At 52.9% G+C, this 25,210-nt stretch overlaps 8 protein-coding genes across 8 annotated transcripts; 6 read left to right on the top strand and 2 right to left on the bottom strand.

The window, feature by feature from the left end:
* Positions 1-184: 184 nt before the first annotated feature.
* On the top strand, positions 185-1,522 carry LRP88_02544 (DHS-like NAD/FAD-binding domain-containing protein; the record flags this gene model as incomplete). Its single annotated transcript, XM_083239190.1, has 3 exons — positions 185-335; positions 394-1,378; positions 1,429-1,522. 3 exons carry the CDS (start codon positions 185-187, stop codon positions 1,520-1,522), a joined length of 1,230 nt encoding a protein of 409 aa, XP_083104320.1.
* Positions 1,523-1,937: 415 nt separating this feature from the next.
* Positions 1,938-3,856, bottom strand: LRP88_02545 (Cupredoxin; the record flags this gene model as incomplete). The annotated part of the gene is made up of 4 exons (XM_083239191.1): positions 1,938-2,119; positions 2,170-2,333; positions 2,390-3,730; positions 3,786-3,856. The coding sequence occupies 4 exons, from the start codon at positions 3,854-3,856 to the stop codon at positions 1,938-1,940; spliced, it is 1,758 nt and encodes a 585-aa protein (XP_083104321.1).
* A 2,041-nt stretch (positions 3,857-5,897) lies between these two features.
* On the bottom strand, positions 5,898-6,428 carry LRP88_02546 (reactive mitochondrial oxygen species modulator 1-domain-containing protein; the record flags this gene model as incomplete). The annotated part of the gene is made up of 4 exons (XM_083239192.1): positions 5,898-6,021; positions 6,074-6,164; positions 6,290-6,316; positions 6,371-6,428. The coding sequence occupies 4 exons, from the start codon at positions 6,426-6,428 to the stop codon at positions 5,898-5,900; spliced, it is 300 nt and encodes a 99-aa protein (XP_083104322.1).
* Positions 6,429-7,531: 1,103 nt separating this feature from the next.
* Positions 7,532-9,810, top strand: LRP88_02547 (uncharacterized protein; the record flags this gene model as incomplete). Its single annotated transcript, XM_083239193.1, has 2 exons — positions 7,532-8,629; positions 8,677-9,810. 2 exons carry the CDS (start codon positions 7,532-7,534, stop codon positions 9,808-9,810), a joined length of 2,232 nt encoding a protein of 743 aa, XP_083104323.1.
* Positions 9,811-10,815: 1,005 nt separating this feature from the next.
* On the top strand, positions 10,816-11,864 carry LRP88_02548 (uncharacterized protein; the record flags this gene model as incomplete). Its single annotated transcript, XM_083239194.1, has 2 exons — positions 10,816-11,167; positions 11,215-11,864. The coding sequence occupies 2 exons, from the start codon at positions 10,816-10,818 to the stop codon at positions 11,862-11,864; spliced, it is 1,002 nt and encodes a 333-aa protein (XP_083104324.1).
* A 1,161-nt stretch (positions 11,865-13,025) lies between these two features.
* LRP88_02549 (glycoside hydrolase family 75 protein) lies at positions 13,026-14,357 on the top strand (the record flags this gene model as incomplete). The annotated part of the gene is made up of 5 exons (XM_083239195.1): positions 13,026-13,185; positions 13,262-13,569; positions 13,618-13,933; positions 13,985-14,038; positions 14,335-14,357. 5 exons carry the CDS (start codon positions 13,026-13,028, stop codon positions 14,355-14,357), a joined length of 861 nt encoding a protein of 286 aa, XP_083104325.1.
* A 1,354-nt stretch (positions 14,358-15,711) lies between these two features.
* Positions 15,712-16,119, top strand: LRP88_02550 (cytochrome c oxidase assembly protein COX16-domain-containing protein; the record flags this gene model as incomplete). The annotated part of the gene is made up of 2 exons (XM_083239196.1): positions 15,712-15,978; positions 16,036-16,119. The coding sequence occupies 2 exons, from the start codon at positions 15,712-15,714 to the stop codon at positions 16,117-16,119; spliced, it is 351 nt and encodes a 116-aa protein (XP_083104326.1).
* Positions 16,120-21,674: 5,555 nt separating this feature from the next.
* On the top strand, positions 21,675-22,475 carry LRP88_02551 (uncharacterized protein; the record flags this gene model as incomplete). The annotated part of the gene is made up of 1 exon (XM_083239197.1): positions 21,675-22,475. One exon carries the CDS (start codon positions 21,675-21,677, stop codon positions 22,473-22,475), a length of 801 nt encoding a protein of 266 aa, XP_083104327.1.
* Between the last annotated feature and the right edge of the window lie 2,735 nt (positions 22,476-25,210).

The raw sequence follows: 25,210 nt of genomic DNA on the forward strand, positions 1-25,210 counted from the left end.
AAGATGATGTAACTCCACCACCCCGCCCTGACAATCCCTCTCTGTTTTCGCAACCACCTCTGCTGATGCGCCCGCCATCGCAAATAGACTCTGCATCCCTTGCCTGGGCACCGCCAAGATAGGTCGAAGACGCCGCAACAAGAACAAGCCTGGACCCCGTGTCCCTCGCTGGCTCGCTCGCAAGATGGGTCAGGACGAGTCCTCCATGAGCTTCGGCGGCCCGCCAAAGGCCCTCTCCGAGAGGAGCCTGGCCGCTGTCGCAGAGTACATCAAGACGGGTCGCGACAAGAGGATTGTTGTCTTGACTGGCGCCGGTATCTCGACTGCCGCTGGAAGTATGTATCTTCTTGTCCCAGCTTTGCTCTATAGAAGCAACTCTAACCTCTTTGTCAGTTCCCGACTTTCGATCGCCCAAGACAGGCCTCTACGCCAACCTCGCCCGCCTGAACCTCCCCTACGCCGAAGCCGTCTTTGACATCTCCTACTTCCGCAGCCATCCCGAGCCCTTCTATGTCCTCGCCAACGAGCTCTACCCCGGAAAATTCCATCCCACCGTCTCCCACGCCTTCATCGCCCTCCTCGCCCGCAAAGGCCTCCTCCAGATGCTCTTCACCCAGAATATCGACTGCCTCGAACGCGCGGCCGGTGTTCCCCCCAACAAGATCATCGAGGCCCACGGTAGCTTCGCGACACAGCGGTGCATCGAGTGCAAGACCGAATTCCCCGACGACAAGATGAAGGAGCACGTGTTTGGTGGAAAGGTCCCGCACTGCGGAGAGCCCGGCTGCAACGGGCTCGTCAAGCCGGATATTGTATTCTTCGGCGAGTCGCTCCCCAAGGCGTTTGACAACAATGTCCACAATGTGGCCATGGCGGATCTGGTGCTCATCATCGGCACCAGTTTGACCGTCTACCCCTTTGCTGCCCTCCCGGGTATGGCTCAAGAGGACAAGCCTCGAGTACTGTTCAACATGGAGCGCGTCGGCATGATTGGTAACCGCTCAGACGATGTCATTGAGCTTGGTGCCTGCGACGACGGTATCCGCAAGCTCGCTGATGCGCTTGGCTGGAGAGATGAGCTTGAGCGCCTATGGAGAGATACCGTTGGAGATGAAGAAGCGGAGCGACAGCTCAGGGGCAGGAAGGAGGATGAAGTGGAGGATGAGGTTGAGCGCCTGGCAGCCGAGGTGGAGGCGGTCGCTATTAACGATGACACCAAGGCCGATGCGGAGGAAGAGGCATCTCCAGAAGCTGAGCCCACAAAGGAGGTCGATGGAGAGAAGCCCGACAATGTTCTTTCATATCAGCCGGCCACCATCTCAGCGCCAGCGCTAGCAGAGACCAAGGAGGAGGTCAAGGCGGAACCAACCAAGACAGAGTCGTCAAAGGTGCCCGAGGGCGAATCAAAAGTTGAGCCATCAGAGACAGAGGCTCAACAACCAAAAGACGCCAAGACGCCCCAAGAGCAGCCAGCAGAATCTGCTACTGTCAAGGAAGAATCCAAATAGTAACCCTCTTTTAGACAAGAGTCACGACGGACACGCGTTTGGGAACATTCATGAGGAAAAAGATGATGAGGTGGGGAAAAGCAACGATACACTGTCATCATACGTAGATGATAGACGACTGGATGAGTTTTCTTTGTTGGTCACGAAAGGCGATGGGAAATGTCACATAGATGGAATGGTTTAACTAGGTACCCCAACTTTGTAGATAGAATAGTCAGGCCGAATTCAAGGTCAAGATTGTCACGTCAGTTACCGGAGAGAGACATTGGCGATATGATATCAACAAGTATAGGTATAATGAAATTGCACCACTAGGGGCTATAGAAGATCAAAATTGTGTCCAAATCGTCGTACGAATGGTAACAGAAGTACGGGAAAAGGAAAAGAAGGAGAAGCGGAATAAGAATAAGAGACACAACAGACAAACCCTCACAGCCCGCTATCGATTTGTGCCGGGATATTCGATTGCGTCCACGTTCCCCACTGCCGGCACGTCTCAGCCACCACGTTGGGGATCCGCAGCTTCTCGACCTTGTCCGGGCTTGTGAGGAACTGCACGAGGAAGCCTGCAGAGACGTGCCAGGCTATGTGACAGTGGAAGGGCCATACGCCTGGGATGTGTGTGAGCAAGACGTGATAGAGTCTGTGGAGTGGCACGAACCTGGATTCTTTGCTGCGTCAAATTGTATCACTAAATGTCCGTTGGGTTGTAATTGGACAACGTCACGCCGTAGGGGATTGTGCTTGTTGATGATGGTGCCGTCCCAAGTGCCTGGGCCTTCATGTAGGACATACATGTTGAAGCCGTGCAGATGGATTGGGTGCCTGGGTAGAAACAGCATTAGCCATAGTCTATAGTAGAGCAACTCAACAATACTCACGCGACAGGCGTCTTGTTAGTAACATTGACCCTCACACTCTTGGCGTCTCCCAGGTTCCTCACGTTCCACTCCTCCTCGAACGAGTGGTTACCCAACTTGCTCAGCAACAGCGTAGGGCTGTTGTAGTTGGCCCTAAAATCGACACCTCCAAACCTCCACAGCGTAACATTGCTCGCATTGAGATGCAGCTCAACGTCAAGGTCAAGAGTCAGGTCGGCCTTTGGCAGTGGCAGCTGCATGACAGGCTTTGTGAGCGCAATATCGTCGTTGGCGCACGTCCCCGGGTCCGGGATGTCCCACGGCTGCGACTCGGGGGGCTTGTCCTTGTCGGCGCCGTCGTAGTAGATGGCTGCCACGGCGTCCGGGGCGCGCGACAGGCTGCACTTTGACGAGATGTTGGAGCGCATCCAGTAGGCGTCTAGATCACCGTCGGCCTTGACAAGCACATCTGTGCGCTGCCCGATGCCGAGTGTCACCACCTTTGTGTCGTAGGGCTGCACCGGCACAAAGTCATTGGCAATGACCGTCAGGGTGTGCTCGTCGATGGAGAAGCGCTGGAGGCCCTCGCCCCCCGCGTTGATGAGGCGCAGGCGATGCGTCTTGCCACGCTTGAAGCGGAACTTGGAGATACCAGCATTGTTATTGCATGGCGTCGTGTCTCCCGGCGCCACGTTGGAGCAGTTAAAGTTCATCTTGCCGTTGATAAGGTTGCTGTCTGAGAAAACGGGGCCTGGGGCGTTGGGCTGCATGGTCTCCTCCACAAGGTCAAAGTACTCCTTGTGGTACCAATCGCTCAACATTACAGGACCGATATCAATATCGTAGTTCTTCTTTTCACGGGGACCATGGATGATCAGGGGACCAAAGAGACCAGCAGAGTATTGGGCAGAGTAGTGAGAGTGATACCATGTGGTGCCGTACAAGTCAGCCACGAATTGATAGGTGAAACTCTTTCCAGGTGGGATAGGGCATTGCGATATACCGGGGACGCCATCTTCCCAGGGCGTCTTCTTCTGCTGGATGCCATGCCAATGCAAGGCAAGACCCTCGTCTTCAATGTCGTTGTTCACTGTCACCTGAATTGTGTCGCCCCAGTTGGCCTCGATGGTGGGCCCGGGAAACTGTCCGTTGACGAGAATAACGGGAAGCTCGTATCCATCCGGAGCGAGTGTACCCCGGCTGACGGTAAAGTCATACCTCCGAATTACACCTGTGTTTGGGTGTTGGTCGTAGTAGTTGGTGTAAGGGGTCATGGTGCTCCATGGATAGCCATTGGGGGTAGGGTTGTTAGTGAGGAACAACGGCAGCAGTGGTGCAAGCAGGGTGCCAAGCAGAGATTTGCTGTATGTAGATTAGTCAATCTATTCATGGAAGCTTCAGAGAAGGTAGGATGTACCCATTGGTCTTTTTCTGGCTCAGTTTACCAAGGCCTTTCGGATTGTAAGTCCCTCCGTCGCTGTTACCCATCTTTAGAGCGAGTTAAGAGGCAGTCTGCGAGTCTGGGTTGAATCAGATCACTCTCTCAGCGGAGGAAAGCCTCTATCTATATACTTCTCACTTGATACGTGCCGCTGCTGGCGAACCTGGACGGGAAAGCCACGAGGAAGGACTTCTCCCGCCTTGGAGCTCTGCATGTGCCGAAGAGCCGTGGCTTGGTTGCACTCCTCCTCGGTAAGGCTGTAATCAGGACACAGTCGCCTTTGGCTGAAAGAAGTCATCCTGAGCACGGCCCGTCAGAATCTCCAAAATTGGACCTGTACACATGAAGGCGTTGAAGATGCGGATGGTGGTGGTGGTGGAGCCACATGGCGAGGCCCATCATGCATCAGGTGAAGCTGCACAGTGATAGTCAGCACACCAATGAGATGAGAATCAAGCAGATTATCCTATCAGGTGTTGTTGGGTAAACTCTCATGGCGCCATGAGGATGGTGTGCTTGTTCCCGGGATGTGGGCGTGATGATATCGGCAACTCTAGGCTGCTGAGTCTTGGGCATGCGGAAATAGACACGAGATCTACAACTAAGACACGGATCTCAGGACCCGATATTCAACCAACGGTTGATGATCCTCTTCCAGGATGTCCTTGGTTGGGGAGAGCTTAATCAAAGCAGCTGAGTCGTCGGACGGCACGGCAAGCTAGGTGTTTCAGGCCAGCCGTTTCTATCTCCAAGTAAAGAAACAAGCGGGTCCAATGGGGTTCAGCTTCTTAGCAACCTCAAAAACAACACGGACCTGTTGGTGGTAAAGGTCGCTCACTGTGACGTCGAGAGGAAGCACGATAAGCTAGCGCCAGCTCATCACGCATCTTAGAGCTGTCTGGACCGTGTAAGATTCAGGTAGGAGGCAATCTCAACACCGCCAGTGGAGTCTGACGGTATGCCGTCTCTGGAGAGCAGCGGAGTCAGCTGGTATCGCGCGAGGTGTTCGATCTTTCAACCTGGGGGTCAAGATCAGCAATGCCTGGGGATGACTGGGGTGCATTGAGGTGCCGCTGCATGTCGCCCGTGTGGCGAGGTCGCGATAGTCCAACTGCATTGTAAGCCGGTGATACCTATCCAAGGCTGAAGAAAGCTTGAGGCGTCAATTGCCAAAGGCCGGATCCGGGCTTGATCGTGTAGACATCTGTAAGCCAACCCCCAATCGCATGGCCGAGTCAGAGTCAGCCTGTCAGCGCCGCTAGGACATGATATTATCCTCATCAAACCAAAGCATCAAAAGTTCGTGCCACCTGACGAGAGAATGATCCCTCAGGAACAGGACTCCCAGCTCAGCGACGCGGTCCAATATGCATAAGGTTGTGCAACGTCGCGTCGGTCCTAGCTGCCACACTCGACTCATCTCCGGTAGTTGACCACAGCAGAACCAATCGCAAAGGGATGGTGAAAGAGCCATTTAGCAAGTAAGCCGGAAAGGATTGTTTTTCTGCAGGAAACCCATGAGGAAATAAGCCATTAAACGCCATGTTCAAGATCGCATGGCCGACGGGCTGAGCATGTGGAAACCTTAAGCGGCCAGCGGCTCCCAGCCCGGCAATCTCGCGCTGCACCACCAACGCTCGAGACCTCGTATCCACGGCCGAGGGGTAGGTCGGCATGCCGGGTCACGGGTGTCATGGCGTCGATCCTGACCGTAAATGCAACATGGTCGATTGACGGCTCAACTTGAGCGCCACAGCTGTCCTGCCGCCTATCTAGCTGTGTAAATCATGTAATATCTTCAGCTGCTGTATTGTTTTGCCATCTTGGACCACTTGATCCCAGAAAGCAGCGGTCTGCAAGGTATGGCAGGCCGACAAAAGGGCCTCGCATGAGACACCACCCCTCGCTGAGTGGTTTGTTTTGTTTCGCCCGAGAGCCCGACGGCATGGCCCAACTGCAGCACGATAGAACCAACTTGGAAGACTTGATATGTATATTACAGAATGCGGCCATCAAAGGCCAGACTGTACAGGGTGGTTGTCGAAGTTGACTGGGTATTGCTCTCGTCTCAGATCATCTTGGCCGCTTTCATGATTTCCTCCAAGCGGGGTTGGCCATATTCACTATGGGTCGTCGCTGCGCTCGCATGTACATTTCGTGCAGTTTGGGGTCGGCATCGGATCGGATGACGCTACCGATAGACATGAAGAAGCTGCGAGACCTGGTGAGCATTGAGTGGGGTGCAGAGGAAGAGGCTGGCATACCCAAAGGTGGCACCGGATCCGAGCATATACTGTCCCAGAGTCCTCATGATTCCGTTGGGGCCAGCTCCGTATCGGAAAATGTTGACGGTGCCTAGTCGGCGTCAGCAAGTCTTCGGGGACAGATGGAGGAGACGCACCGAATACAAAGCCCATGATAACACCAACAGCTGGCATCATGTTAGATTTGTCTCTCCCATGTCGATTGGGAGAACCTACTTCCACCCATCATGGCACCCATCTTGACTGCGAAGTTAATGTCAGTCAGGCGTCTTCAATCCAGGCAGATGACTAGCATACACTTTTCCATGTTGGAGGGGCCATGCTGGCCGGCATTGATGGGCGCAACGGGAGGCATGTTGAACTAAAGGTACGGCGTCTATTAAACTCGAAGCTCAATGGCAGGCTGTCGTCGAGACGGTGGACGAGATTTATCGTTCGCTGTCGCAAGTCCTGGATCAGTTGAAGCTGTCTTGCGCCGGGTTGTGAGCGTAGAGGGACAATAACCATGACTTTCTATAATCGGTCGCTGATTGGCTCAATGACACTCTCAGAGACGGACTCGGCGAAAAGTCGGAGCGAGAAAACTGAATTTGGTTGCACGGACCAGCGCCTCCCTCACAGTGCCCGTGATTCTCCGACATAGGGGGTGATACACTGTATAGAAGTCATCACGTGGCTACCTTCGTGGGTCAAGAGCAGGCTCCACAGCGCGGCTACCGACTCGCAAGAGGGATTTGATTGTGCATTGTTTTTCTGACGCTCTTCCCAAGGCTCTAAGACCGTCTCGATTGCTACTCTGCAGCCTCTTGTTGCGTGGTGCTGGGGATATGCGAGCTGCGAGCAGTGAGCACATGCCAGAGTCTTTGGGCGTGTGCTCCACTGTACTCCGTGCTCTGTACTCCGTGTGCCTGTGCCGGGGCCCCAATTTCAACACGCCAAGCAGCGCTTAGCGAGACGGGCGGACAGACCTCCCCCATACTGTTACTGCAACCTCCCATCAGCTCACTCACAGCCTTTCGTCTCCCGCCCATCGACTTTGCGACGCGAAACCCCTTCCGACATCGCGATACCCTCGTGCTTGGTGAGTTCTGCACCCTCTGGGCTATCCCTGGCGAGTTTGTCGGCCCCTGATCACCCGTCCCGGTCAGGCGGCCCGCCCAATCCAACTTCTCTCCTCAGCGCCAAATCCTTTCTCCCAGCCACGAACTGACCAGCTTTCCTCTCCACTTAGTTTATCGGCGTCGTCTTGCATATTTTTTTCAGCGAGCGCATCCTTTCCAACGCACTGTCCCGTCTTCGAGCCGTTGCTGCACTCGTTTTGTCTCCGACCAGTAGTGGAGTGACGAACCTGGCGAGGCGCGAGCCGCACACCTCCCACTTCCAGAACCGGCCATCTCATCAATCCTTAACCTTTCCGTCCATCGGCCGCATCCTGCCCTCGTGCCTCACATCATCCCTATGACTGCAGTCGCCAACCCGCCCAACTTTCCGATCTCACGACCAGCATGGGCGATTAACGGACATCATCAAATGAATTCAGACGAAGCCCGAGGCGGCATGGGCATGTTCATGCCGCGCAAAACCTTAACGCGGTCCAACTCGTCCTCCTCCGTCTCTTCAACCTCGTCCAACTCCTCCACCACCACAGTTGCTACGAACGGCTCCCACACCAATGGAACCCCTCTATCGTCGACTACGGATCTGAGCCAATGGTCGGCCAACGGTGCGCCTCGAAAACGGCCTCAACCCAAGAACCCCTGGCCCGCAGGGAAGGGTGATTTCCAGCAAGATCTCTCCCGGGTTCCTGCCGGTCGAGGAGCGGGCATGATGGCCCATGGGCCTGTTCAGGCCGGTCCTGGTCAGGTCCAGATGTCACCGCAGGCCATGATGCGACCTATGACCGCCGAGCAGTTTCCTCCGGGCCAGCCGGTACTATATCTACTTTCTCTAAACGGAACTTTTGAACGAAAGACTATTGCTGTTCCCTTTGCTCCCGAGAGCCTTCGAATTGGCCGCCAGACGAACCAAAAGACTATTCCAACTCCCACCAACGGTTTCTTTGACAGTAAAGTGCTGTCGAGACAACATGCTGAGATTTATGCGGAGCGTAACGGCAAGATCTATATTCGAGATGTCAAGTCGTCAAACGGAACATTTGTCAACGGAACTCGTCTATCCCAGGAAAATCGCGAATCAGAACCCCATGAACTGCAGACTTCAGACCACCTCGAACTCGGTATCGACATCGTCAGTGAGGATCAGAAAACTGTCGTTCATCACAAGGTTGCTGCCAAGGTTGAACACGCTGGCTTTCTAAGTGCTTCGAGCAATGTTTTGGATATGAACTTTGGAGATCTCGACCCGGCCAACGGCGCAATGATGATGCCTTCAGGACCTCAAATGCGTGGCCGGGCCGGCAGCAATGCTTCGATGGCCAGCAATGGTCGGATGATGCCTAACGGCGGCATGATGAACATGCAGGCCAACGGCATGCCTCAACAACGGCCTTTCTTTCTAACCCCGGTGGCCACTGATCAGATCCTCAAACGGCTTGCGGTATGTCTAATGAAACGCAGAAACAACTGTTAAACTAACTTTGCTAGAACGAAATGCGAAACGCTCGTCTCCAGGCGCAGGATCTAGGCCGGACGAACCAGTTCGTTCACACTCTATTATCTAAGGACGACCTCAAGGATCTTGACAAGCCGGAAGGCCTGGAGCCTCCTAAGCCTCAGCCCATTGTTAATGGCATGGGCACTCCGTTCCGTGCAGACCCCAAGGCTCGATTCTCTGATCCTCCTGCACCTCCTCCTCAGCAGCCTCTTCCTGAGAAGCCCGACGTACCCTCTCTCAAGCGTGGTCCCACCGAGCGACCCAAGTCAGGACCACCCAACACCTCGCCCATCCGACCAGATAATCTCAGCCAGATCGTCCAGCTTACCGAGGCCCTGAACAATGCCAAGCGAGACATCGACTCTCAAACCGCACGTATGCGTGAACTCGAAGAAATGCTGCAGAAGGAACGACTTGCTCGTGAAGAGGCGGAGGAGTTGGCCAAGAGACTAGAGGAGTCGGCAACTTCTCACATGAACGGATCAGCCCTACCTGGGGAGTTGGAAGCACCAGAGGAAGAGTCTGAGGCTGTCGAGGAGGTTGTTCCCGAGACTCCCGCACCAGAAGTTGTGGAGGAGACAACCCCTGCTGTTGATGCAGCTCAGGAGACTGCCACCGCTCTTCAAGCCCGCATCGACATTATGGAGAACCAGATGCGAGACATGAAGGAGCAGATGGAAGAGTGGAAGCAACGCTGCGAGATGGCCGAGTCAGAACGAGATGCTGATAGGAAGACGCTGGCTGAGATGGTTGTCCAGCTTCGTTCTGAGGAAGCTCTGCGAGAAGAGGCAGAGAAGAGGGCTCGCTCAAGGTCGAGGAGAAGAAACTCTGAGGCCGATGCTGTTGCCGCTGAGCAGACCCCTGCCTCAGAAGATGCTAAAGACATCGATGAGAAGGCAGGAGTCGTTGAGCCAGTTGTCAACGACGAATCCTCTGATGCGCCCACTTTGTCCCGGGCCAACACAATCACCCCATCGAGTCCTCAAAAGGGTGCCCTTGCGCAGGAAAAGCACCTGCACGCTGGACTGCCCTATGCCTCGATGATCGGTGTTGTTCTGTTTGGCGTGGGATTGATGGCGTACCTCAACGGTTGGCAAGCCCAGCCTCCTCGGCCCGAGCAGTAAGGGTGAGGTGGAACAGACTGTACGAGGTTGTTGTTTGGCAATTGATATTATCTGAAGGGGTTCGTTTACGACATGTCATCTGGGGGGGATTTGTACTTTTGATGAGCGGTATTCATAATGCATCATGCGGCCTATCGGACGTGGCCGAACGACAACGAGACGATACGAGACCAACATGGACATAACACATCCGACCGACCACTATTTCCTTTGTACGTACTATACTTTTGCTTCTCTTGTACCAACGGCAACCAGACAACGACACGGCTACCCTTGGAAAGGGAGTGGGCCTGATTTGAGTCAGGCTGGAGGACATGGCGTTTTTTTGTTTTGAAGTCGATACACGGGGGGCGCATGAAGGGAGGGAGGTTGGATGGATGGATGGATGGATAGCAAGATGGATGTTGTGAGCAGTGGGCTGCAACTCCCAAGATAGCGAAGGGGCATTTGCATAACTATACCTATCGCCTAAATACAATTTGGCTTTCAGTTTTCACACTGGTGTATCTGCAGGTTGAACAGAGTGCATGAGAGACGAGACATGTGCGTCACTGTAGACGTTCTAGAACGGGTCAACAAGTGCAACCGAGTTGTCTGACAACCAGGCACAAATCGTTCACGTCATCACACATGATAGGCCCCGGCCTAACAGTTGCACCTTTGTTCCCGGAGCTCGCATTCGCATCCTCCGACGTGACGGAACGGCACGGGGCGCCAACCACCGGCGCTAACCAGTTTTCGTATTGCTGCGGCCCATCATTGAGCCGGCTGGACGGCATCGACTTACATATGATCCTTGAGGTCGATGATGGCTTGAGTTTGTCGGCAGAGTCGTTATTGCGTGTTGCCGAGATGGGGTGTTCTGATAAGAGAGAGCTGAGAAGGTGTTGTGAGAGAAATAGGTATAAAGGGGTCTTCATTCTCAGTTCTTCTACTTGCCCTACCATTCTTTACTCACTACCAAATAAACTCACATCCTGCTCATCCATATGCATTATTTTCAACATGGTGTCCCTCTCAGAAGTCGAGCACTCAAACTCATCTGTTGCATCGACCCTCCCGTCAGGCCTCGTCGCCGTCTTTGCCGGCGCGACGGCGGGCATCGGCGAGACAGCCCTCAAGGCGTTCGCCAAGCACACCGTCAGACCAAAGATTTACTTTATCGGTCGGTCTCGAGAGGCTGGTGATCGGTTACTCAAAGAGCTAAATGTCATTAATTCCGAGGGGGTGTATGAGTTTGTTCAGGCTGATATGAGCTTGTTGGCGAATGTGGACAAGGTCTGTCAGGATATCAAGAGTAAGGAGTCGGTTGTGAATGTCTTGTTTATGAGTCAAGGGACGCTCAAATATGGTGTTGGTAAGTTATGCGTCAACTTCATCAGGTCTATCTGCTCATCCCTATAGATACTGCGGATGGCTTCCCTCTCATCACCGGCCTCGCTCTATACTCCCGCACCCGTCTAACCGTCAACCTCCTCCCCCTTCTCAAGAAGGCCTCCTCCCTCCGGCGCGTCGTAACCGTCATGGCCGGCACAAAAGAAGGCAAAATCTTTCTCGACGACATCCCCGGCCGCAACCTCCCAAACAAGATCAAGTCCGCAAGGGGACATCTCTGCACAGCTTTGACTCTATCCCTCGAGGCTCTTGCTCGTCAGGCACCAGAGGTTTCTTTCATTCACAACTTCCCCGGCTCAGTAGACACGGATTTGATCCGCAGAGATGATGGATTGATGATGCTATTTGTCAAGCAATTCTTCCGGTTGGGCACGACAGTCATGGGCAAGTGGGTTCCCAAAGAGGAGTGTGGAGAGAGACACGCGTGGTTATGCCTGAGTGCAAGATTCCCTGCCAAGAGCGAAAATGGCGCCAAGGCTTCTGTGGGCACTGATGGTACACAGGGCAGCGGTGTCTATAGTGTCGACTGGGATGGCGAAAGTGCGTCGGCGGAGGTGATCAAGTTGCTGGGAGAGTATCGAGACGAGGGGACGGTGGACAAGGTGTGGAAGCATATGGAGGATGAGTTTGTCAGGGTGACGGGGTCTGTCTCTATTTGAAGAATCATTTTTTCATTCTTGTGTTTCACCATATTCTAGCAATATCCCATCGAGCATGCCAATGACATAGTTACTGTGTCCCAACGAGAACAGTGCCACCCAAGTCGGGAAGCCTGGCCGTAACTAAGCAGTAACCTAGCCTACTCACAGTTGTAGTTTAGGGCCTCAAAAATATTCAACTCTCTGCGTCAACGCCTACGGAATTCGATACCTCCTAGGATGCCTATCGAATTGCGAAGGTGTGTATGCCTGGGGCTAGACTTGGAGACACCATGTCTTCCACCATGACACTGGATCAATACACAATGGCATATTGCAATTACTTTAACTGCATCGAGAGAAGGTTTCAGGGCAGATCACTGCCCTCCCACGCAACATCCACGGAACATAGTTATGACCAGTAGTCGGCACTTGTGCGGTAACTCAGCGTTACTTACCTCCTTGCATACACGTCGCATACAATATCCCCCCTACTACAACTAGAATACTTAGGATAATACAGGTAGCCCAGTACGTCAACAGCATTCGTACGTCTCAGGGGTTCAGTTGGCAGTTGGCAGCTGGCATCGAGGCTACCACGTCCCTTCATTCAAAGGACCGAGAAAAGCCTTGCTACTTGAACAGTCGATGCTGATTCAACTCGCATCTGTTACAGAAAACTACAGCCCTGTTAGGCAACAGTTGTAAGCGACATGATGAGCCAGGATGATGAAACACTCATCAGCCAAGTCTTGGAATCCTACACCGACAAGTGGCTGTTTGGCAACAACTCCCAGGGTCCAAGACACAAAGGTAACGTAGCATTCAGATCTCGGTAGTTGAATTAAAGAAACAGGCATAACAACGCTGTTCAAGCTCCCATTTGCAGAGCAGATCCGGAGCTTGGGGGGGTTGCAGTGCATAGGATCTGCGGATGACAGGTGTAGTAGCACGCAGGGGCCGTAAGCACCTTTTTTAGGAAGGCAGCTGAATCCTTCTCGATTCGAAACGTCGATCATATGAAAGGGAAATAAACACGGTATGATGTGCCGCTCACCTTTGCTTGACAGTTGTAATGAGCGATGCTGGTCTATAAACTGTCGTTCTAGCCGCACATTGCTCCTCTAAGCAGTATCCCCTCCAGCTCCTTCAGTTTGATTAGTGTTCAACTGCATATTCATCATGTTGTATCAATGCCTCGTCCCGCTGCTCCTCGCCTCTTCGGTCTCTGCGCTCCAAGTTCCCGGCAATGTCCGTACATTCTACAACCAGCTCAAAGCCAAGGGCACATGCACCAACAAACTAGCCACCGGCTTTTTCGATTCCAAGTTCGACAATGGCAGTAAGCTCAACTCCCCACCCTGTCGATCCCAAGCTGACAAGGTAAGAAACGTCGTACTGCGGTGACCACCTCGAAGACTATGGTGTCGTCTACCTTCAAGGTGAAGGGGGCACCTTTTCAAACATGGACGTCGACTGCGATGGCGCTCAGGGGGGACCTCAAGATGATGGGCGTTGCGGCGAGTCGACAACCACCATCCCGACGACGTCTATCAAGTACATCATCGAAGGGTACAACGTCGGCATCAGCGATTTGAACCCCCACGAGCACTCGTTCGTCGTGTTTGGCAACTCGGGCACAAAGCCTGGTTGGAAGACGTTTGATCCGCGTGAGGTCGGCGTGCAGAAGGCCAGCCTCATGGCGGTTGTCTGCGGAGACAAGATGGTAAGTAAGCACACTCAATACGTGGAAGCCTAGCTAAGGAAATGTCAGTTCTACGGCATCTGGGGTGACTCAAACGGCGACCACGGCGATCGTCCCAGCGTCGGTGAAGCATCCCTCTCCCTTGCAACAGCCTGCTACGGCAAAGGGATGCAGGCAGGCACAGGCTCCAACACTAGCCACGACGAGGAGGACGTCCTGTACATCGCCTTCACCGGCGCAGATGCAGTTCCAGGCGCCAAGGGAGCTGCCTGGGCTGCAGGCAACTTTGACGACTTCCACGCCAGCCTGGTTGGGCTAGGCAACAAGCTCATCAAGCGCATCGGTAGTGGCGGAGATGAATGTTCGTGGCCTGGGCACTGTGAAGGTATGACTATAGACGGCAAACTTCCCGTGCACATGCTAACGAGAAGGTTAGGCGCTTCTTGCAAGGTTGCTCAGGACTGTGCCGATGCACTCGCTTGTGTAAACGGTAAGTGTGCCTAAGAATAGTTGAGTTGAAGTTAGGCAAGCTAGCCGTGTAGTTACCCAAGGGTTAGCAAGGATACCGAGGTGAGGGTCATTGTTCTACAGGTTAACCGATCCCATGCAAAGTCATCTCTTCATTATCACCCTATAGCATGAGTGGTAACCGCATGTGTCCATACCATTCAACTTCTTGTACATATCAGATAGACATAGAGCTGGTCTTGAATAACACCGTCCAGGCCAGGGATAGAAGGCAGCCGGTGGCACAAGTTCATGCTGCCTAACATGCTGACCCTCTAGATTTTGAGCCGGTCTTTTGTTGAATCGTCTACTTCACTTCAAGTAAGCCAATATCACAGCTGTACTGGAGCAGCCTGCCCTCAAAGGCCAGGTGTCAAGAGCTAGCATCGGGTTCTCGACCAGTATAGATGCCACGCTAGGAGGTTTTTATGAGTCAAATATCGGGCACTCCTTGGACCACATCGCCATGTCACTCAACAGGCACCAAGGCTCAAGCACAGCCCAACAGTCCACAACCCCCGGTAATAGCGACATGTCTTCGCCCGACGGTCCGATGCCAAAATTGGAATCGCCGACGCTACGATTGGCCGCCTTGCTAAATCTCCGAGGACCCTAAGCTCAACGTCGTGTCACAATTTTGAAGCGCCGTCGCAACGCTGAAGCAGGGACCTGGGTAGTAAAATCTTTTTCGTCCCTCATGGCACTAGAAAACAGGAAGGAAAAATTTTCGAATACCGAAGCATCACCGTGCGTTCTCGCCGTTCCTCGGGACATGAATAGCGTAGAGCACGGGCTTGTTGAGACAGTGTGTGTGGGAGAGGCGGTCACGCGAGCAGGAACCGGTTCCAGCCTCGGAGTTGACAGTTTTCCCCAGGATATGCCAGGCACGGATTTCAGGGTCCTCGCTTCACGATGGCGTCCTTTGACTTCTAGAACCCAAGGATCATGGGTCCGCTTGTCTGCTCGGACGTGTTTGACGGCTGGAGATGTCGGTTGGCGTGGTACAAGACGGTACATCCTCCCCTGTCTGGACGATACACCGTGGGTTCTGGCATGATGAGGCTGAAGGAGCAGTTAATATTACTGTATATTAGTGAAGTGGTCTGTGTAAATATGGAATAATTGGGATGGAGTTTTGAATATCGAGCCATTGAGTTGGAGTGAAGATGCAGCTGGACCCTGAAGCCACGCGACAACGGTCGAGCATTCTCCACTCCAATTCATGGATGTCAGTGGATGTCTCGTTCTGGAACGGGAAAACATAAACGCGCACAGGCCATCGACTCCATCGTCAGCGCCGCAAAAGAAGAGTGGAGCCTTCGTGATGGAGTCGTCAATCGTCCGACTCGCTCGACCTCTCACCATGATCAAATCAAACTCTTCCTTTTCGTAAGCGATTGACTCGACTCTTGTCACGTCTATCCACATTCTTCGACTGCGCCAGACGCAATTCAATTGTACACACCATCAGCCCATCAGCCTTGACTCGCCTCCACAATTGCCCGCCTTCTTCCTCCATCCGACCTCACCGAGCAAGGCTGAACTTCACCCTCCGCCCGGTCCATCCTTTCAATCTCACGGAGCTCCCGACCAAAAACCTCCGCCGAACCAGTCCGCCCTACCTCTATCCCGGACCCGACCGACCCGCACTTCACGATGCCGACGTTTCAAAGCAAAAAGTTCCGGTCCGCGGCCGACATGAACAAGATCGGCATGCGGTACCGCACCGTCATGAACAAGCACCCCTTCCTCATGTTCGGCCTGCCCTTCATGGCTGTCATCGTCGCCGGCTCCTTCGTCCTCACCCCGGCCACCGCCGTCCGCTACGAGCGCCATGATCGCAAGGTCCGCCAGATGACCAAGGACGAGGAGCTCAACGTCCGCCGCTCCGCGAGAAAGGTGGACATGAAGGAGGAGTACTACGTGCGTCGCCTCATTCTTGGAACCCGGACGTGCATGCATTGGCTGACCTAGAGACAGCGGCTTGCTGGTAGAGATCTCGATAACTGGGAGCAGAAGCGTGTAGAGCGGCTCAAGGGTGAGAATGACGGTATACTTGATTGAGGCCGTGCAAATCCTCCCTTGCTTCCGTCACTCGTTGGATACGATAAGAGTCCATCACGATCAGCAATACGATCGATCGACCTTGTCAGCGCCGCGAGATGCCCGAGTTGGACGGTCATGCAGACGTCATCCCTGGTGCTTACCCCCAGTGACACGGCTCTGGGCATTGAAACGCTCGAGAAAAAGCAAGGATCGCCTCAGGGGTTGAGGCTGTGTACTATGTAAGATGTACTATGTAAGATGGTCATCTGTGGGCGTTGTGGTGTTTTGGGCATGGGAATGAGTACGCGTCTGTTTGTTTTAAGTGTCTTGGTATCACCTTGATTACCTGCCCATTCGGAAGTGTCGGGGAGTTTCTACATCTGAGACGGAGGGGGGACGAGCCGCAACGTCGTAACGTCACGGCAAGACCCAGGTGCGTGGGTGAAGGAAAGACTTTTGATGTAGGGGATCAAAGATGGTGGGAGGACGAGCATCGTCAGGAGGGAAATCCTCCGATTCCTTCACCGGAAGCTCGATCTCTAGGCTCAGGTCTTGGAGGGGAGCATGTTTCACGTCAAGGCGGGTGAGAAGAAACACTGCGCTGCACAGTCGATCGACGCTGCAAGTCTCTAGTGCTGCAAGTCTCGCAGAGTCCCGAGGCTGTAGTTCTGGGCCGCAAGACTCACAGCCTCGGGACCGGATTCGAGACTTGCAGGAAATGTGATGACAGCCTGAGAGGATGCAGCGGCACACCACATACCGGTACCTGGTAAAACAGCACCTCATCTGCACCCCATCTTTTGTACCATAACGCGTTAGCACAGATGGAAATGGGCATGATTACTCTTGATCCCCCTTGCGCCGGGTCACGTTGACATGATGCCCCTGCATGTAGGTCCAAGCCATGTTGTGCCTCTTACATCTAGTCTGGTGATAAGGCTTGGCCTCGCAAGTTGCTCTGCCTCTAATAGTTAATTAATTACACCACCAAGTCATTCACGCAATCTCGATCACCTCGTCGGTTCACCGGCCCATGGTCGATCCGAAAAAGCCTCTCACAACCAGGCTAAATGGATCAGATGTATCACATTTTAAAGACAAGACCAAGGTCTACGCCAAAAGAGAGACGGACAACTCGCTATCGAGCGGGAGGACGCGAGAGTCGGTGCGCTCGATTGGACCGTGGCTTCTGGTAGATCGCGGATAGAGGCTGCGGTAGCGAGAGTAGCGTGCGCAAGCAGCACCAGCTGAGCAGGGGCATCGGATGGACCTGGGCACCCCTCTAGCCAAGCAGATCACGACGATTCTATTGGACGATGGTCACCGGCCTTTGGGTTTCGGCGTCCAAGACACGCTTAGGCGATCGTCAGGAGATGCGCCTGCTGTCACCGGTGATAAGATGGGTGGATGGATGGTCGAGAGGGGAAAAGAGGAGACTGCTGCAAGAATAAGCGATAGAGGCAAAAAAGAAGTTGGAACCGTTGTTGAAGAACTGATGCCTTTTTCTCAATCGAGTTACGGATCGGGGTTGGCGAGAGGGGTTGCGTCCAATTAGAGGCGACGGGTTTGGAAGTGTGGGAGGGGAAGGGGGAGAAGCATGTCATCGAGGTCATGGGGAGGCGATGATGATCACGATTATCACTCAAAGGTGGTGTTGAGGATGAGGAGTCAGGGGGGGAGTTGGCTATCTACGTTAGTACATGCAGGTACCGGATGAAGTTTCAGAACGGGATGATAATCATGTGTGTGATTGTAGATTTCACAAGCAAGGCACAGGAACAAGAATACGAAACAATGTTCCGATGAAGGGATCACACGTGTTTAGGGTAGCAATCGAAAAGGCCAAGAATGGGTTTCGGCAAGAACACCAGGATTCTTCAATGAAAGTGTGCTGGTGTTGAGATGAACTCGCGTGTGAATGGCCCGATAAACCCCAATATTCTTTCCACTTTACGGGGCTGGGGCACGTTGTGCTCAGCTGTGCCAGGCCACTCAAGAAGCTGTCACATTTCATATTTTCCGGGTTAGGGAATTAAACCAAAGTTAAAATGATTTTGTTGACGAGAGCTGAAGACGATCGGGAACAGCGAAATAATACCGGGGGGTCGGGATCGAATAACAGCCAGCCACTGCTGAATCTACGAAAGAAGCAAAAGTTAATTAAGCAGAGCCCGTCTCCCCGTGCTACGGTCTCGATTTCGATAGGACGGCGGTGACCTACATGAATAGCGATGTTGCATTGCAGGAGGTCCAGACTTTGGGGTCCAAGGATGACTGCAGCCTCAGCCTGTAGCAATTTACAAGCCAGCATGCATGATCCAAGGAGCTGGAATTGAAGGCCAGCGTCGAGGATGAATAAAAAACAATTTATTATTTGCTTCCCAATCAATCCTGTCTGCCGCGCTTGCACGCAGCTGGGCTGCACGCTTATGCCTAAATCTCCGGTGACATTTGCTTTTTGAACATCGTCGCCGGGCAGTTTTTCATTTTTACAGGCCTAAAAATCAAGTCTGGATCCTCCTGCGAGATGAGAATCTGTAGTCCCTCCGATTGCGTGTGAGAATTGACAAAGATTACACGGCAACAAAAGAAAAAAACACAATAAACCCAGTAGCAATAGTCCATCTTTCCCCAGGGCATCGTCGTCAGCCCCGAGATCTCGATATCCGGGCTTGTTGCTCTCCACTGCTTCGGGGTCAGCGACGCTTCATGGCTGGCTGACAAGCAAGCGTCGTCCCGGCAGTCAGGGCGAGCAGCAGACGCCACGTCCGTCGAGCTGGAGTCCAATGTTACAGGGTCATGAATTATTACTATCGACTGCAAGGTAATTACAAGATGAAGCCGAAAGCTGATGACGAGGATATTCGCTGCTTGCAAGGCAGGGAGGGAGATTGGGCTCTGTCGATGAACAGGTCCGTAACTCTTCGGACCCGAGCCACAACCAAGAAATCCCCAATGCCGAGAGGCGAGAGAGGCTCAGCCAATCTCCGTTCAAGTCCGTTCACGAGGCCGCCAAGAAAGAGAGAGGAGCCTTGCCATGCACGATAATGATGCTGTGCTCTCCACTGTGATCGTCATTCGCCCTTTGGCTGCAACATTTTCAAGACTCCATCGAACAAGACCCTGGATCTTCATCGTTAGCACCGCATCAAGATACATGTCCGTCCTGCGTGTTGCACCTGAAGTGGAATGATAAGTTATGGGGTTCCGATAACGAACACGCAGAATTCACAAATGTGGTGTTTCTTTTCACGGCATACAATTTTTTGTATCGCCTACTTTGTGGACCAGAGAAATGAAAATTCCTCCACTTCACCGTGAGGCTGGCTGTCGACCCGCGGCCCCGTCACCTCTTTTGCATTCATCTGAGACCTTTTTCCTCTTTGACAGGTGCTGAGTAACTGGACCGAATTACTTCTTTTCTCCTCTTTCTCGCAGCTTGCATCGGCTGCAGAGACGCCATCCCCGATGCCCTCTTTCAATTCCAAATGCCAGAGAGCTTTTCTTTTGTTGTCTGGGGAGGAGGAGAGCCCCAATCATGCAGGTGAGATGCGTATTAGCCAGATTTCTCATGTGGGTGATGCATGCGCCGCACAGTAGCGTCTACTGCCATCAATCATTTCCCAATATCCAATCTCCAGCTGGATTGACAAAAAGCGAGACCGTCTACCGTTAACCTCCGTGCCGTGTCCGCGTAGGGCATAGTCCAAGGTACTGCAGGTAAAGACAAGACAATGTCTCTCCTTGACCCAACAGCTCTTTTTGCATGTCAAATCGTATATACCGTCTTTTACGCCTTCGGACTTGCCCCCACACCATCGTAGGCTAGCACCGCCCGAGGCGTCTTGGCGACCACTTTGGTGTCGTCCGCCGAGGGGCGCCGGCCCTGAGACGCAAGGGAGACAGCGGTGAGAGAGGGATACAGAAATCGCTGCACGGCTGAGGGAAAGAGGCTCAAAGTGAGTTTCTCGGCTGGCGCACAAATGGTGAGTGTCACATCAGGCTGTTGGTGATGGCTGCTCGGAGCTATTCAGCACAGAGTTGGAGGCTTGAACGGTAACCGGTCGGAGAAGCGGAGACCAGTCAATAATCATTGCCAAGAGCGTCTGAGTTGATGATCTGTTACTCGAGCTGCTGAAAAGTGACGTCGAAGAGGTCACCACGTATCGTATCGCGGAACCACTTTCTGCAGTAACAACTCTGCAGATCTACAATGCATGCACACACACGAAACCAAAGATTGACGTCTTGTGAAGTGGAATCTGTACATGATCTGCCAAGCCAACAATGTCACTGCTTCAATAAATCCTGCATCGATAGCTTCAGGCTCACACTCAAGCTCGAGCTCACGTCTTTGTTTCCTTCTCGCCCTGCTCTCATCGTCAGGGACAAGGCTTCAATCGGGCTGAAGTTCTGGACCTGACAGGCACGGGCCTTTTCGGGATTTGCTTTTTCGTGGCCTCTTTTTTCTTTTCTCATCAATCACTCACTGTCAGTCACTCTCTTGCGCTAGTGTGCTAGCCTCGATGCACTCAAGCTGCGTGACCTGACCTGACCAACAGGGGTTTTGAATGGGGTTGCTGAGTGAAGGTGAAAGAGTGTGAGAGGCCGGCCCGGGAATTGCTCGGTGGCGCGCAGCAAGGCACAAGGCACAAGGCACCAGGTACGCCGCCGATGGGCCTAGGCCTGGTACTACCGGGCGAGAGGCTTGTCTTGGGGTGGCATACACTTCAAGACAAAACGGATGGGAGGGGGGAGAGAAAGAGCGGTGTCTACGGTTGGAAAGGTACCTCCGACGGAGAGGCTTGTGGCATATTGGACGGATCACGAATGTGGTTTTCGTACCTAGCTTGGTGTCGCAGTGGTAGGCTGCTACGCACGCTCCAAGAACAGTCCAGACGAAAAAGAGGCAGAAACGGACGACTTTCAAACAGGTACCCGAGGGTACTTGCCAGGGAGGAGGAGGAAACGACAGGGGTGGGCTGCTGTACAGATCAGCGGGACAGGACATGCTGGTATTGTCTTGGAGCAGGCAGCCCAGAGAAGCATGGGAATTTGCGGGTGAATGACTGTGAAGAGTCACTCTCAGGCACACTCCGCTCTTGTGGAGATGGAGGGGGACAAGGTCCAAGGGTGGATCTGCGCTGCGCAAGCCAAGGAACAGGGGGACCTTGTCGGTGTGAGGTACGTACCTTACAAGGGTGGTGCCCGCCTCGGCTGCGACGGTTCAGTGGATGACGTTGGTAGCCCGTCAGCTTTTACGGCTGATCCTCACTCACTCTCACTCGGGCTGTGAATACGACGGCCATTATTTATAGAGTTAAGAGCATCCCACCCCCGGTTATCTCGGGCCCTAATCATCAACCCCGTCTGCCTTGGTTTATATGACGACCATTGCATCGACATTGTAACATCACTTACCAATCTGTCTACTCTTATTAATACAGTCCATCCCCTCACCACTTGGACTCGTCAACCTCTCCAACACCACGACCCGCTTCTAATACGTCGACTCGATCACTAACATCGACTCGACCAACAACCCGATTATCAACCACACACAACACATCAACATGCACGTACTACACGGCTTCGGCCAGCGACGCAAGTCGTCTCGCCGCCCTCGCGACCTCCACATTCGAAAGGTCTCCTTCTCCGGCTCCTCTCTCTCTTCCGGCTGCTCCCTCTCCTCCTCATCCTCCACCATCTCCGACGTCTCGACACCTACACCTACGCAAACACCCATCGCCGCAACCCGACCCGAGATCGATCCTCTTGCTTCCCATCCCGCCTTCCACGCCCCGCCTCGGCTGTACGAGAGGCCCTTTATCTGCATGGATGAAGCCGAGCCTGTGTTTTATGGTGGCAATGACGAGGAGGAGCAGTATGTTGAGCATGAGACTGCTCAACCTATCGAGATGGCCCTGCCTCCTCATGTGAGCCCAATGGATGTGGCCGATGAGCAGTGCAAGGAGCCTCAGGACTACTTCTTTACAACACTATCCAAGCGACCGCCGATGCCCCGATCACGGTGGTCCGAGTCGACCATCCAGACCCTGGACCAATTCGACAACTCTGACTCTGAGGACTCGGACGAGATTACCCAATCTGAAGAGTCTGAAGACGAGGACGACGACGCCTCAGTTCTCGAGATGCGACGTCTTACCCGCCGTGCCTCGGCCCTCAAGACTATCTCTCTCAACACCACCTACGCCCCTCGAACCGGTCCCGCTCCCAAGCGTCCTCCCATGCGCTCCCTCGACTCCGTCGACAACTTTATCCGTCGCGGAGGATGGAAGCGTCGTGGCATTGTCTTTCGACAAGAAGACATGGAGAACCAGCAGCGGAGCGAGGCGGACCGCGCAAGCTTCTAAGCAAAGCAACTCTTTCCTTACATCTCTCTCTTTTTCCAGCATGCCTTATGATTTCTTCGATACCCCAACCTCTTTTTACTACTCTGCTTCTTCTCTTTCTTTAAATGCGTGGACTATCACGGGAAGAATGATATCTCTTGGGCGCTTTTTCTCTTAACGGCTGGTTTTTTATATATCCTACCACCTCCCCATAAACTGGGCTTGGTCTTCTATCATCTTGATTTCATAGCTTGGAGTTTCTTATATGACACGGCCTATGAGCCTTTGGGAAAGCACAAAAAGCGGGTTTCATTTTTTGGTCAATTGGGATTCTTGGGAAACGCTGGTATGCGTTATGGGATTCACGGCTTCAAACCGACCTCACACCTTTACTACTTCTACTACTACCTCACCACACTTTTTTTTTTTTTTTTTTTTTTTTTGGCGGCAAATATCTTACTCCGTATCCTCTACTATCTACATAGGCATTTTTGTAATGCACCAATACTATCTCTTGCCGCATCCACTCTGCAGCCTTGAATCAATCGTGAATTGTTTTTTCCCCAGCCTCACTTGTGTTGTGTCTTGATCTCTCACAACAAGGGTCCAACAACATGATCCATGTTTGACACGTCAAAGATTCAGCCTCATTCCCTGGTTTCACTCAACAACAACAAGGAATCAAATTAAACTGGAGAAAAGGCTGCTGCAGCCTAACCGAACCCCAGCCATCGTATGCCAATTCTCGTCTAAATTCCCCCATCTTCGGTTTCGAATTCGCTTGTTGATGCCCGGCTACGGGCGGCGGCCTCTCCGAAGCGAGAAGCCCGGACCTGGTGGTGGCCCCGGGGACCGTATCATCGTCATCATCATCAGCCCTTTTTTTCTCAACGGTCCCTGGTCAAAATTGGGGTTTTGTTGATTTCTCCACGGGCGCAATGATGGGTTTCTAGAAGAAGGAAAAATACGCCAAGAATCATGTAATTTCCATCTTTTGTTGAGTCACTTTCTGCCTGAACAACCGAACCCGAATCTCAGGGCTCAGGCTGCGCCTCATGGTGGTAAACTTTCAACGTTGTAACGTCACTCGGCATTTGAAGGACATTTGGGAGTACCGAGCACCATATCTCATGCGGCGAAATTATCCGCCCGTTGCTGCCGAGCCCGGACTTTTCGTAAAACCTAACTCTACGTGTGAATGCCCTCACAGCGGCGCCCGCGGGCCACGCAACTAAGGTCGGCACTTTGACAAGCCCTGACAATCAATTCCAGTCTTTCCTTTTTCCGCCTCCCCCTGACCAAAGTCCACGTTGCTTGACCATGCTGCTGCTCAGCCCTCTTTCATCTTGATCAGGGGGAGGCGAAAACCGAAGGAATGATGACTTCGCCCTTTTGGAATGTGGCAAACGTGGGAGGACCAGGGTTCCCCGAAAGTGTGGTTATGCCCAGTTTACGATCTGCACCAAACCAACGAAAAAGTGGCTGTTTCATCAACATCGAATTAAACCATTCTAATGATTCTCTGGCGGTTTGTTTCTGGCGAATCTTGGTAAGGAAAATGCGGTCATCGTAGATCCCGGAAAACTGACGTCTTTCCGGATGGTCATGTTTCAAAACGTCGTGCACCAGCATGAGCGATGATGAAAGGATACATTTGAGAGTATCTACAAGTATCTACATTGACGAGGATAGCTGCATCGTCTGCATCGCTACGCGCCCTTGTCCTGGCCAAGCTTCGTCATGGTTCTGCGGGCGTAGCCAAGGATCTTCAACTTTTCTGCGATATGCGATGCGTCTGCACTGCATTGCCAGCTGTTTGATGTTTACCTTTCGGGGCCTTCGGCAGCTGCCTGCTGTCGTGGCCTACTGACATTCTCGTGATGTTGCCAAATATCCTCAGATCCCGCATCATCCGGTCTTTCCAGAAAAAAACCTGAATTTTGATCTCTCAAGACTATGACGTTGAAATATGCAGAGCCGCAAGTCCGAAACACCCGTGTCTCGTTGGTTCAACACACTGCGTCGAGTCCGAGCTCTCCTGGCTTGCCCACTATGATGTCTTTCATTTCAACTCATAACTGATATCCTATGAATGTCACTGAAGCTTGGGCGGCTATTGGGCCCCGCGCTTGTTAGTGGTGTTCTCGCCTATTGCGATGGGCTGGTTGGCGCTGTTAGGGATGCCCAACTCATGCCAAGAGTCATTTTTGATGAATTGGAGGACAAGCTAAGTCTTGACGGACTACGTAGTCATGCTGCGCCTCTCAGTAGATGGCATTCATCTAACTGATGCCAAGAGAGCTAACTTGGCTCAAGCCGCGTAATGGCACGATCATGGGCTATTCAGTAGATAATCCGCATGCTGAACATGCGTTTTCTTATCAATCATTACCCCTGTTAAATGTGAGTACTGGAAGTAGATGCGTAATGTAACTTGATTGTCCTTGAGGCAGGGTTATAGAATGCTCTGGATCACAGCCAAGTCTTCACCACAGACTTATAGGATGTATGGGGCAGCAATAAGCTGTTCGCTGCAATGCTAATGCACTTGTGGAATGTATCAATTCTTTTCTACTCTCGGCGAGCTTCCAGGACGTAGACTGCATGTTAACACGATGCCCTCCTTTCCCAACACTTGCTAACAGCCCCCTTTGCAAAGTATAACAACCAATGCAGCCCTGGCCTTTTGCTCCAGCCTATAATGCGTCCTATGGCCGGCAGAAACCCCCTCCGCTACTGTAGTTCGCGAAAAGATG

Source organism: Fusarium phalaenopsidis, assembly GCF_050370095.1.
Source record: "Fusarium phalaenopsidis strain FUZ10S chromosome Unknown contig_32286, whole genome shotgun sequence".
Classification (NCBI taxonomy): domain Eukaryota; kingdom Fungi; phylum Ascomycota; class Sordariomycetes; order Hypocreales; family Nectriaceae; genus Fusarium; species Fusarium phalaenopsidis.